At 45.6% G+C, this 14,126-nt stretch overlaps 1 protein-coding gene across 2 annotated transcripts in view; it reads left to right on the top strand.

Annotated features, from left to right (window-relative positions):
• Positions 1–14,126, top strand: part of LOC146035561 (Krueppel-like factor 8) — an 86,682-nt gene that overhangs the window by 46,159 nt on the left and 26,397 nt on the right. For both annotated transcript variants that reach the window (XM_083159084.1, XM_083159085.1), the window contains exon 2: positions 9,953–10,466. In XM_083159084.1, the coding sequence (XP_083015210.1) occupies positions 9,953–10,466 (514 nt within the window). The remainder of the gene's footprint in view (positions 1–9,952; positions 10,467–14,126) is intronic.

Below are 14,126 nucleotides of genomic sequence, written 5' to 3'. Positions count from 1 at the left end.
TGGACTAATAGGAACTTACTATACTTACTGTATTAAAGCGTAAATTTTATGTACATTCGTAGTAACATGTTTTTAATATTGCTTTGTATGTATTATGCTGCTATGAAGAATAAAAAGTTGTATTTAATTTATTAGGATTCATTTTCAGTCCATAACGGGGAATATGGTGAGCCTCAGTATCCTGGGATATGGTCATTAGGTCGACCCCATTGAGTTGACCACTGAAGGTCGACAGGGCTTAGGTTGACACCTCAAATAAGTTGACATGGCTAATGTCGACAGAGTGTGAAGGTTGACACAAGCATTAGGTCAACACTAAAAAGGTCGACATGAGGTTTTTGTTTTTATTGATTTTTTTTTAGCTGACATGTGCCAACAGGCGGTATTTCATGCCCTACCACACACTATGGGCATGGTGGGAGAATAAAATAGTGTGCCGAGCGCAGTGTCGAACTGTGCCCGAACCATGGCAAGCAGACATGGTCTACTTTTGAGGTTCTCCATGTGTCGACCTTGTATCGACCTTCCAACCCTATCTACCTTAGCCATGTCGACCTATTTCAGGTGTCGACCTTGAGTGGTCAACCCAATGCATGTTGACCTAAATTGGGTCGACCCAATGACCCATACCCAGCATCATTTGACCATATTCTAGGTATAAAAAGCTGCATAGAAGAGATCCTCGTTATTTCCTGAGGAATACCCAGTTCGAAATTTGTTGGTGGTGGTGTTAATGAGGAACTGTCTCCTCTGGATGTGTACCTAATATATGTATATCATCTGGTTGAAGCTGTTCCTTATTCCATTCATTCTGGGTGAGGTGCATAAGGACCGCTTACTGTACCATCTTAAGGGGAAATTTTATGTAAACTATTGTTGGTTTTATATTGCCCATTTGTTGGACTAAATAGCTCTTTGGAATATTTATGTCTGGTACTTTGTCATTGAAGGGATCTAACTCCAAAATAAGCCTTTTGAGGAATGCAAGTGTTGGAAGAGGTGAGTGTTCCTCTAAGAGGGGATTCCTCTGGAGGGGGTCATTGAGAACTATAGAGTAGAAGTTTGAAGGTCCATTTTAATCATAAAACATTTATGTGCCCGCGAGTCCCATGTGGAACATCCACTAAATGGTAGTAGCACATTGTGCCTGATTCTGGTTGACTCGATAAGCTGCAAAGATGGCAACTTTCCTAGTCCCAGAGTGCCCGCCCCCCACCAGAAACCCCTCACAACCATGTTATCAAAACACATTCCCTCACATGTGCTTGCAGCATATTTAATGATTACTTCTGGGCTCGCAATTAAAAGTCAGTGGAGGCTATTTGTGGGTGCTGGGAAGAAGACAGGGTGGGTGACTGACATCAGTTGCCCGCCCCGGCAGACTTCGTCCAATTGCATTGGAACGTCCATGAAACGCTGGGCATTCCAATGTCCCATCACCGCTTCTTCCCATTGCAAATGGCCCGGCAGCAGTGTAAATTGACGAGGCCGTTTGCAGTCGGGGTTTGCACATGCGCAAACCCCGGCCATCGGGGCAGGGGCCAATTTTGGTTTATTGCAAATGAACCAGAAACAGCCCCATTAATTGTTTTGATTTTCTTCTTTGCTTTTCTGAGAATTCTAGATGCCAAACCGAAGGGAGGCCAGAATTAGAAAATATCAGTGTTCTCAACTTCTGAGACAATGTCTCGCTCCAGACTCCTAAGTCTAGGTTTTTACCTTTTTTTAAGTGTCTGTCCTACTTGGCACTTAGGTTCGCTTTTGCTATTCGTAGCTCTGGGCTGGCAAGGAAGTCCCTTTTGTGCCTGCCCAGCACAGCAATCCCAGCATGGCTTGGAAGTTCCTGTATGTGTTGCCCCACTGTGCTCCTAATTGTTTGAGTGTTCTAAACAATGGAGTTCCCTCCAAAATGCTGCTGTCTTGAATGTGGTCAGCTGATTTTCCACAGCCAATTCAGGTGCTGCTTGCTGTATGCTATAACAAGGACCAAGTCACTAGTATACCATCGTTTCAGTTGAAGAACTTCCTATTTCTGCACTCCCAGATACTGAATATTTCCTTTTCTTTGTCTGATCATACCAGTATTACTGCAATCACTTGTCTGGTAACCTTTTCCCGTGCACTCTAGTTTCCAGACCCAATCTGGTAATTGGGGGATAACTACTTTGGTTCCAGTTGTATCTTGGATCCAGTCCTGCTAAAATAGTACTCCAGGTCCAGCCAGACTACAATTGTAATTCTGGTCCAGCCTGGTTTCAGTCTGGTCACTTTCAGGGTCTCTGTTAAATATAGTTAGCATGGGAAGTAACACAGTATAAAAAGGACAACTAAAACAAAAGCTTTATATTGAAAAAGTGCTTTGGGCACGAAACACATTGCGCCCGACATCAAAAGACCACAAGCCGCACTCCCCAGACCCGCACTACAGCTGACTGCCACTTTCCAGAGACGGGGAAGCTGACTGACATCACCCGACTGCAGAAGTCTCAGCGAAAAGTTCAAATAGCGGTGGCCGGACAGAAACTGGAGAGCGACTGTCGCACAGCCTGGCAGCTCCTGCACAAGTCGCCTTCAGGCCAATTACTGCTCACACCAAGTTCTAAGTTAGTAATAGCCTTTTTCACCCTATTCTTTGAGCAAGAGATGGATCAGACCACAAAGCTTTATTTAAGAACCTTTTGCTCCTGCTTTAACACCTCCCAGGGTTAGATTGGCAATAGAAGCCACTGGAAAGAACACCGGTGCCGTGCCTATGTGGCTGTTAACTTGAGGGCCATGTTTTGGAAAGGTAGGCATTCCCCCAGTCCAGTAGTCCCCACCCTCTCCACAGACTCCACCTCCACATGGGCTGCATACAGAAATTTCCCATGCTGGTTTTCCTTGGCCTACTGTAAATGCCTATGCCTATCCCATGGAACTACCACAACACAGATCTGTTTTATGCGCCTGCACAGTAACTGCCCAGTTACCACCCAGAAATGCCTATTTCATGCAAAGATAGATCCATCAACAGCTCCTTTCTCACCTTCAATCACAATATACGTGCGTGCATGGTTCAGAGCAGTCTACAATAACTTTCTGCAGCCCATATGCATTTTGTAGATTTTTGTGGGATCAGTCTTCATTTGCATCCTACTTGGAAGTAGGACCTTAGCAGATACCATTATCAACATTTTGCAATAAAAAAATCTGAACTAGATAAGTTTTCTATACACAATATGGTTGCTTCCCATTATATCTTTGCCCCCTTCATGTCGGAGCAGATCCCAATGCCTCTAGCATACTTGCCGACTTCTCAGCTGGGCTTTGCGGGAGAGAGCAGTTTGTTATAGGAAATAGGGGGCGTGGGGAGCTCTCAAGCGTAATTTGGATAGCTCCGCCAATGGTCCCGCCCCATTTACGACATGTAAATGGGCCGGGGACATGGGCGGAGCTATCCAAAGTACATTTCAAAGTGTACTTTAGTGTTACATTTATCAAATTTGAAAACCTTCCTGCTTCCCTCCCTCCACGCTGCTGCAGCTTTATAAAATTAACTGTTCCTCTCCTCCTGCGACCTGCACCCTCATTAAAATGTTATAAGGCAGTGGGGAGGGGAACGATTTTTTATGAAGCTGCGCAGTCACTGTATTTTTTTGACAGGCAGGCTAAAGCAGGAGGATCCAATATATTCCCGGGAGAAAGGATCAAAAGGCGGGATACTCCCGCTAAATGCGGGAGGGTCGGCAACCCTGCCTCTAGTCCAGTGATGGCTAACCTTGACTCTCCAGCTGTTGTTGAACTACACATCCCAGCATGCCCTGCATCAGTTTTACCATGTCGAAATAGTAAAACTGTAGCAGTGCATGCTGGGATGTGTAGTTCAGCAACAACTGGAGTGTCAAGATTAGCCATCACTGCTCTAGGCTGCCAAAGCTGTCCCAACCTCACCACCTGCATTAAAATGTACTGCCCATTGCCCACCCCCATCTAGTTGCAAATTAAAAAAGTAGGAAGAAGTAATAAAAGTAAAAAATCATGATGCCTCATCTGCCCAGTGGCCTAGCAGGGCACACCTGCAAAAAATCCTGCTGTGGCACTCCGAAGTGCTTGCTTAAGGGCTCCACACATAGGGCGACTAGGTGCTTGCTTAAGGGCCTTACACACACACAGCGATTTACATGCATTTCTGAGCGATTTAGTAAAAATCGCTCAGAAATGCATGTAAATCGCTGTGTGTGTGTGTGTGTGTGTGTGTATATAGCACACACAGCGTTTTACATGCCCGCCCCCTCCGTTCTGAATCTGCACAAGATTCAGAACGGCCCCATTGGTAAATTCAGTGCAGTCGCTAAGATGCTCCTGCTCATCTCGCTCTCTCTCGCTTGCTCTGTTTCTCTCTCGCTTGCTCTGTTTCTCGCTCGCTCTCTTTCTCGCTCGCTCGCTCTTTCTCGCTCGCTCTTTCTCGCTCGCTCGCTCTCTTTCTCGCTCGCTCTCTTTCTCGCTCGCTCTCTTTCTCGCTCGCTCGCTCGCTCTCTTTCTCGCTCGCTCGCTCTTTCTCGCTCGCTCGCTCTTTCTCGCTCGCTCTTTCTCGCTCGCTCTTTCTCGCTCGCTCTTTCTCGCTCGCTCTTTCTCGCTCGCTCTTTCTCGCTCGCTCTTTCTCGCTCGCTCTTTCTCGCTCGCTCTTTCTCGCTCGCTCTTTCTCTCGCTCGCTCTTTCTCTCGCTCGCTCTTTCTCTCGCTCGCTCTTTCTCTCGCTCGCTCTTTCTCTCGCTCGCTCTCTCTCGCTCTCGCTCTTTCTCTCGCTCGCTCTTTCTCTCGCTCGCTCTCTCTCGCTCTCGCTCTCTTTCTCTCTCTCTCTCTCTCTCTCTCTCTCTCTCTCTCTCTCTCTCTCTCTCTCTCCTTTTCCACTAGCAACCTGGGGGCAGACCCGGTAATTTGTCCCCGGGTCAGTGCTGGGTTTCCACTGCAGTGCTACCCAGTAAATTGTCAGATCAGCCCCATTAACACTTAACCCGGGTAAGGTCTGTTTTTTCCTATAGATTACATAAGAAAAGGCCTTTTTTCAAAGGGCTCTACCAAGGGGGAGGTCACAAAACAAGGCCACCTTGACACCACAATTATTTATTTGAATTTTTTTTTTACTATCAAAAATTCCATTTGAAAACATTCAAAAGTGTCTTCACACAAGACATGGAAAACCGTTTTGCTACTGCCGTATACCTGAGCTTGGTGTACATAAACCTGAAGAAAGTGCACATAAATATGTTCAAAGTGCACATAACATTGTAAAAAGTGCAAGGTGTAGGGTTAACCAAACTGTATCCACAAGGCGGCTGATTAGACCAGGGGCCGGATGTAATAGCAGCGTCAGACTTCAGCAGCCATGTGGGATGCAGGCCAAAGTTGGATGTTTTTGGAAAGGGGTAGTCATGTACAAGGTATGGTTTGGCCTTGTAAATGATTGCCCGATTCCTGGAAAACTCCAAGTCTGCCCAGCATACTGCACAGCTGATGAATTTAGACACTATTACATTCGGCCCCAGGTGATCAAGATATACCAGCTGACCATCCTACCTGGTCTGTTCAGCAGCCCTGAGGACACAGTTTGGGAACCAGTTGCATACAGATGGTGTAATGGTTAGCATTACTGCCTCACAGCACTGAGGTCATGGGTTTGATTCCCACCATGGCTCTAACTCTGCAGAGTTTGCATATTCTCCCCATACTTGCATGGGTTTCCTCCTGGTACTCCAGTTTCCTCCCACATTCCAAAAATATACAAATTAACCCTTAGAATGTTTTTGTGTATGTGTACATGTGGTAGGGAATATAGATTGTAAGCTCCACTTGGGCAGATACTAATGTGAATGTTCAAATATTCTTTGTAAAGCGCTGCTGAATATGTATGCACTATATAAGAAACTGTTAATAAATAAATACACCCTAAAGTGCAAACATCATAATATTAGTAAAGCAATGCAATAAAAAATTGGTCGCCAAAGAAAAAAACAGGTATTTCTTAAGAAAAATTACGGTATACCATAAATTCAGGGGAATCTGGGTTTGGCAGCAGTGTAGTAGGGGTAATGCTAGGGGGGTTTGGCTTCCATGGCTTCTGGGCTTAGTGGGGCACTAGTAGCAGTGCTGGTGGCATAGCTAGTGGAAGTGCTAGGGGCATAGCTAGCACCAGTGTTGGGGGCGTAGCTACTGGGTCCTCTATATTATGGACACTCTTGGTCTGGCTGGTGTTCAGACAAAGTGCTAGGGGCATAGGGAGTTGGGGCGGGATGTTCAAACATCCGCAGCCCAGCTCTGCCCCCCTTCACTACTCAACGATGACATAATTATTGCATATTCTGTAACATATGCGATAATTATGGCAAGTAGTAGTTAATTTATTTATAAGGCACCACAAAGTGTCCGCAGCGCCGTACATAGCAAACAAAAAACAAATTACAAGGTAACGTACAGGTTGTGTTGATAAAATACAGCATAAATAGAGGTATAGCTGGTAGAACTAAATTCAGCATCAGTTCTGAAGTAGGTGTCGAAATTGTTGAGGAGACTGAAGATGAAGTAGAGGAAGGGAAGAACAGGGCAGGAGCACTGGTGAGGTAAAGAGGTAGGGTGAGGAAGGAGGGCCCTTCTCATAAGAGTTAACAGACTAATAGGGGGTGGGTGGATGAACGAAAAAACAATAGGATAAGCTCTTGCATTAAGAGCTGTCCTTTGCGGTGAGAGTCAGCGGTGTCCCATCGGGACCCGGTGGCTCTCCCCTGCCTCCCTTACCTGGCGCTGCTGCGCCAGGCTCTCCTCCTCTCTGCACCCAGAAGAGGATCATAGTGCAGGGAGAAGGCGGTCACAGGTCCGGGCAGCACAGCTCTGTGCTGTCCGAACACAGGTGAGGGGGGGGGGGTCGCTTTAGAAGCCCATAGGATTCTATGGGGCATCGCCAGATTTTTCTGGCGATGACACCCCCCCCCCCCCCATCGCAGTAACATGGCGGGGGTTTCTTAGAGCATCCCAAAATGCGGTAAAAACTCGATAATGGGGTTTTTACCTCATTTTTATTTTTAGTTGAGAGAATCTCCCCCAGAGTCCTCTATTGAATTGCCCATATCCATACTGGTGCCTGTGGAGCATGTGGCAGATAAAGTGGATAATGCGGTGAGGCGTATACCCACGAGCAAATATCTGTTCCAAGAAGGCCATTTGTCTGTACTGCATGTCTTTAATTGATTTTAAAAAAGAGTGCTGCAGCTGTCTTTCATTTTCTAAGAACTTCTACACTCGAGCATCCTTCTTGGCCTGCATGTCTGAGTCCATTTCTCACAGCTGTTCTATTACTATGGATGAGAACTCTCTTGCTGCTTGCTCTGTGCACTTAGTTTTTTTCTTCCTTGGTGGCACGTTGTAAACTGCAAATATGATAAACAAAAAACAGAATGAATAAAAAGCATAGATAAAAATATCAGAGGTAAACACCTCTGCTCTGCTGTTGCATCGGACACCCCCTCCACAGTGAACTGTGCAGTGTCAGACAAGAGTCCTATCTAGTCGACTGCACTCTTCACCACCATTATCCGAAATCAGTAGCCGAGAAGTTGGGCAGCACAGCGACGTTGCCATGTAGGACTGCGTGTCTGGTGGCTCGTGGCTACTCTCCATCTTGCTGGCCGACGAGGATGACCGTGCCACAGGATTACTCAGAGCTATGTTCCCGAATGCATTGCAGCATAGATCTTTTAATTTTTTAAGCACTTGCTGATGAGAGCGGTGTATCCCCCCTAGACACCAGCATCTGGGAGATATTCCGGTACACAACCATGTCTTTCACGGTACCAGTCACCTGGCACTTGGTTTCCTCCTCTGCCCGCACGAGCAGCAGCTCCTTGACTTGAGCATCAGACCGATTTCTGGAAGCCATGCTGGTGTTGTGCTGCTCTGTTTGTGGCACTGAAGGATGAAGTGCTTCTGAATGCTGAACAGCAGTGTGCGCTTTGGCAGCCTGCAGCGCTGTAGGCAGAGTAGAAGGTGTCTGCTGTAGACACCTTGTGGTGCAGCAGGGGAAAGTCTGGAGGAGAGAGATGCAGCCCATATGCATAGAACAATGTTCTCCCTACCATGTGCGCTGTCTGTGGGGCACTGGGTGATGACATCACTTATCAGCGCCCCAGCAGCACCAATCAGTGCAGATTTTGTACCTTCCAGGTGAAATAACCCGGGTAAGTCTGATAATTACCTGGGTTGGAATGCTGTGGAATCCAACCTGGGTTATTTGACAAAAGAGCATTTCCATCAAACCAGGTTTAATGTGTGTCCCCCTAGAAATTTCTGGGTTATTTCTGCTAGTGGAAAAGGGATATTATTTTACTGCTTTTAGCTCATACACGTTATATCAGATGAATCTGGAAGTTGTGACAGTAACCAAGGTCGCTGTCACTTTAAGAGGCGCTATCTTACTCAGTCAAATTAGAATTCATACCATTTCTCATGAAGAATATTTCATATTTATTAAACATATAATTAATAATCTGATACAATTTATCAAAGTGCACAATGATTAGACAATACAAGACAAACAACATGGAACATATATTTCTAAAAAAAGCATACAATGCTGATGGTAATGTAGTAATAATATGAGGCTTTGAATTATAGAGCGGAAAGAAATGTTCCTTTCAGAGGCAAATGACACTAATATGATAGTTACCAGTCCCGCACAATTTGTAATCCAAATATTGGCCCTTATTCTGATCGGTGCGGCCAGATCTGATTATGCGGCCAGGACCGTGCGTGCGAAACCCCGCCTTCCATACGGATCGCCAACTCCGTCCGTACGCGGTAAGAAGCTGGCCGAACGGACCGCACGTGTATTTTTCACGGAATACGCCTCCTCCATCTAAGGGAACCTCCCCCATCATTCGATGGTCGCAGACCATCGAATGCAGGACCGAGTGCTCCACCAGCTCCCGCAACCTCAGACCACACAGACATTTTTCCGTGCAAAAGCGCATTTCTCCGCCTGTATTCTGACTCAGCAGCTTCCTCAGTTTATATCAGATGAATTATCCCGAATAAATAATTTTAAGAACACTGGTAAAGGTAGTAAACACCTATTTACCCAATCATTGCTCCTTCTTCTAAAGCAGTTCTTTCATTTTTTTTTTTTCAACTTGCAATGAGGGTAATGTGAGTTCACCGTCTGACGGTCCACACCCCACCCAGTCCTAGTAGGAGGGGGTTTGAAGATGGAGAAAAAGGGTGTGTGTACAGTAGGCGCTCCCAATCCATTTAAACAAGTCGTCCCCACCCAGGGTGTGCCTGGTTTCAGCTCTACCCAGATCCCTAGAGTCACAGTACAGAATAAACACACTGGCTTTGCAGAAGGCAAAGCATTGCAGCTATCCTGCTTGTTATTGCTTTATGATTTTATTCAGTCATGCTTTCCGATAGTTACGATTATTCTTATTGATATGCTGCACACCTTTTCTATCTTTATAAATCAGTGATGTGACATTTACATCTAGTAGTCCTGGTTTTCCAGAAATATTTGCTTCAGACTGTTTAGTTTTTCTGGGCTATTGAAATACATAAATTAACACATTTACTGGAAGTACAGTAAGAGGTAATTACTGTTTCACAGAAATAGAAGCATGGGGTCCGTTTTAACGTGAACACACACAAAATGTGTTCTGATGCATTTTCAAAATGATGGGAGCAGCAGAAGATACGTGTGGATGAAGGGGTTATGTAACCATTTTGTAAATGTAAAATGTATGTCCGAAATGCTGCGTGTATATCCTACTGTGTTGCATGAAAAAAAAAATACGGAATGTATATGGGAACACTGTTTAATCGAAAATTACTTTTTATACGTCTGAAAATGGCTGTATTTTTACTTTTGTGATATATATTTTTTTGTATTGGCATTTAAATAATCTTATTTTCTCTCTAACCGATTTTTTTAGGCCTACAATTCCTCACCTGTAATGTCATCCCATTGCAAAATAAGCACCGAGAGATCCGCTCCATCTCTCCTTAGTGACATCAAGATGGAGCCACCTGAGCAACTCTTAGACAGTGACTGCAGTTTGCCACAGGCTGAACCAGTTGACCTTTCGCTACATAAACCCAAACGCTCAACTCGCCATTCTCAGAGTCCTCTGACTACTACAACACTATCACTGGGAACACCTCTGTCTGCTCCTCCTTCAGTGGTCTCGCTTTCTGGCTTTGGTTCAGCCGTTCCTGCTGTACTTTCTCCAGGTTCCATCTTGGCTTCAACACAGGGCAGTGGTGGACAGCAAATACTTCATGTCATTCACACTATACCCTCTGTTAATTTGCCCAGCAAAATGGGCGGTTTGCAAACCATTCCTGTTGTGGTGCAGTCACTGCCTGTGGTATACACAGCAATGCCCACAGATGGTGTAACTGCGTCTATTACAGTGCCACTAATAGGAGCTGATGGGAAAACAACAGGTAAGATTATTATATTGCTCTCTATGCTGACAAATTATTTGTGTTTAAAAGAATTTACTGATGTACTTTAAGGGTTTACTTTATTTGCTTTGTTTAACTATCCCCTAATATGAAATGCAACTCTTTAAGAAAAGCTGAGTACAGAAAGTTCTGGTATTTGTCCAACAACCAGTCGGTACTTCTCCATATGCTGGTCCTCCTTTTTTTGTTTTTCCATGTCTCTCTGTGTGTCATGACAAATTGGTGTGTCGTTCATGAGTGAGGCAGCTGTCCCAGGCAGCAAAGCTTGGTGGGCAGCAGGATTTCCAAATCTAATTAGAGCATGCATATTTTCTTCCTTTCATAGACAAATATACCTTTTAATAAAAATGTCACCCTTGAAAATCATGCACGTTCAGAAGTTTCTGCAGGATCTATCTATCTATCTATTTATCTATCTATCTATCTATCTATCTATCTATCTATCTATCTATCTATCATCTGAGATGCCACAACTAATACTGATTAAACCATGTATGGTGCTGATTTCAATATTTTATTACTTCCATCTTGAGATTACATTTTTTTTTTATGGGAGGATCTTTGTATCGCTCTCCAGTACACTATGGGGGTTATTCACGTTTGTTCGGTCCTGCGTGCCCGATGTTGGGTTTCTGCGCATGTGCAGACGTATGGTGCTTGCACCCACGGCAAACTTTCGGTTTGCCGGGTACATGCACCCATGGCGGTGTGCGGGGGGCGCCGGGCGACTCCATCACCATATGGGAACGCCCAGCGTTCCATGGGTGTTCCCATGAGAATGCTGGGCCTTCGCATGGTAATGAGGCAGTGACGCTGGTGCGGGCGGCGGGTAGCTGACATCACCGGATGTCAGCTGGCCGGCCATATCCATGCCAGCGTGTTACTTATATATGCGTGTATGCAACACATCATTCGATGGTTGGAGACCATCGAAAGATGTGGGCGGTTACCTGAGGCATTCGAATGGATGTTTATGCAAAACATCCATTTGCAGGGGGCGGCGGGTGGGCATCCATTCGCCAGGCGGGGTTTGGTGGACTCGCAAGGCTGCGAAATTGCAGCCTTGCGAATCAACCAGAATAACCCCCTATGCTTGCATGGTATGGTTCATTGGTGGACCAGTATTAGGTCGACATACATTGGGTCGACCACTAAAGGTCGAGGTGGATTTGGTAGAGACATGAAATATGCCCACATGCCTAATGTCGACATGGTTGGAAGGTCGACACAAGCATTAGGTCGACAATTGGTAGGTCAACATGGGTTTTTCCTTCTCGACATGTCCCGCTCAGCGTGTTCTAGTTTCCCTCCATGACCTAGTGGATGGTAGGGATTGAAATACTGCCTGTTTGCAAAAAAAAAGGGTGAAAAACCCATGTCGACCTTTTGACAGTTGACCTAGCCATTATCAACCTAATGCTTGTGTAACCTTTCAACCATGTCGGCCTTTTAGGCATGTCGACCTATTTCATGCTTCCTTCCTTCAGTGGTCGACGCAATGCATGTTGCCCTCATATGTGTCGACCTAACGACCTTCTATGCTTATACATACTGCACACCCTAATATATATTCTCATTAGCCAATGTTTAGCTACCCTTTATACTGTTAGTTATTTATATCGTACACACACATTCCACAGCGCTTTACTGAGCGTATTTAAACATTCACATCAGTCCCTGCCCCCTACCACATGTGCACACGCACAAACACACTAGGGTTCATTTTTGTCAGGAGCCATTTAACTTAAAAGTATGTTTTTGGATTGTGGAGTACTCCGATGAACCCACACCACAGGAAGAACATACACACTCCAAATTGTTAGGATAGTGGTGGTAATTCAACCCAAGACCTCCATGCTGTGCTGCAGTAATGCTACCCATTATAACGTTCTTCTGCATTGGGTTCCAAGATAGAAAAATGACTGAGAAAAATATTCCAAATCACTGTAGAATGTCAATTCTCTTAGTGCAACATTAATCTTAATAGAGCTGTTAAAAATGATATTTGCTAAGAATAATAAAACTCACTTTTGTGATGTATGTCTCTCTCATAATTACCCTCTATGTGTTCAGTTGTGCAACTCTTGCCCTTAATTGAATCCCCTTTTGAATTCAATGCTCCTCTTTCCTTGGGAGAAGCATATTTCTGTTTTCAGAAGCAAAGATCAGAATGGTATTGGCCAGTCTCCCCTTGAGCTTCTTACTGTGCCGACCTTGAAGACTGGGCGAGGCCTGTAACTCTAATGTGCTCTCCATCACCCACTCAACGGCTTCAGGAATGTGAAGCTCTTTCTGCCATCTTTCTGGTTTCCCATAGAGTTCTGCAACAGCTGATTATAGCACATGATTATATGTACACTAACACCTGTGAGGGCAGGATGTACTAAGCAAACAATGTGCTAAAAAAAACCCTGTTTTCTGGGTTTTTACCTTAATTTCATATGCAGTAAAGTCCCACCGAGGTGGCTTCGCCATGGTGGGTTACACCAGCTCTAGCTCTGGCGGAACCCCATAGCAGATATCTGAGCAGGAGGCGGTCCAGGAACAGCAGTGGGGGGTGGGGGAGGGGGGGATGAGGAGCCGAGGAGACCCGCTCATCCCCTGCCTGCTGTGTCCCAAAAAATAATACATATGTGATTAGTATGATTGCGATGTGTGTCGCAACTACTTGGTACATCCTGCCCTGAAAGAGAGATGTTTCAGAGACAATATATATATATATATATATATTTCTTTAGCATAGTGTCTAGCCTCTGGGTATACAGTATCTGCTTAAGTATATGTGCAAGAAGTATTCATGCTTGCAGTACTGCATGTGACAAAGTATCCATTCATGTATATTTCTGCAATGTGACACCGATAGGGATGCCATGCATATTTACCTTTATGGTGTGGGTGGGAGCAGCCGGGGAGCTATGTGGGTGGGCGACTGTGAGCCCGGTACTGGAGAGATGGGAGCTTGGCCGGGTAGCTGTTTTTCTGAATGTGCGGCCGGGCATCGGGGAGCTGGAGCCTGGCGCCGGGTACCTGGGAGCCGGGCCGGGGAGCTGGAGGCGCATCTGAAGCAGCCCATACACGCTGCTTTATGGGCGTGCTTTCCGTGCTGTACTAGCATGGATCACATTGCATTGCATTGCATGTGCATCCGTTGTGCATGCAATGCGATGAAACCTAAGTACAAAAAGTATGTGCAAGCACATACTTTTCACTTTCATTCATTATGGGGTACTGAGGTCTTATAACCTTGGGGAATAGAGGGTATCCGACAGGAGACAGGCACATAACATTTTCTTCAACCAGGGTCTGCTGGCTCCTCCCCTCTACTTCCCCCTACCAGTCAGTTTTAGAAAATGTGCCCTCAGGAGAGGATGCACTCTCCTGGAGCTCCAGAGAGTTTTTCTTCAATTTCTTTTAGTTTGTTATTTTCGGGTTGCTGTTTGGGCTTAACAGCTTTCCTGCAACGAGGGAAGCCGGGGGAAGGGACTGCTGCAGGCCTTTCAAGGAACCGAGCTGGTCCCTGCTGCAGGTCCACCGACCTGAGAGGGTGCTGTTACCGCGGGCATTGCGCTGCAGCGAGCACACCCCCAGCTGCCGCACACCCCTGGCTCAGCCTGAAAACGTCGGTGGTGAGTAATAACC

The sequence above is a fragment of the Crinia signifera genome, chromosome 9, assembly GCF_055691185.1.
Source record: "Crinia signifera chromosome 9, ASM5569118v1, whole genome shotgun sequence".
Lineage (NCBI taxonomy): Eukaryota > Metazoa > Chordata > Amphibia > Anura > Myobatrachidae > Crinia > Crinia signifera.
This window is presented reverse-complemented; position numbering and strand designations above follow the sequence as displayed.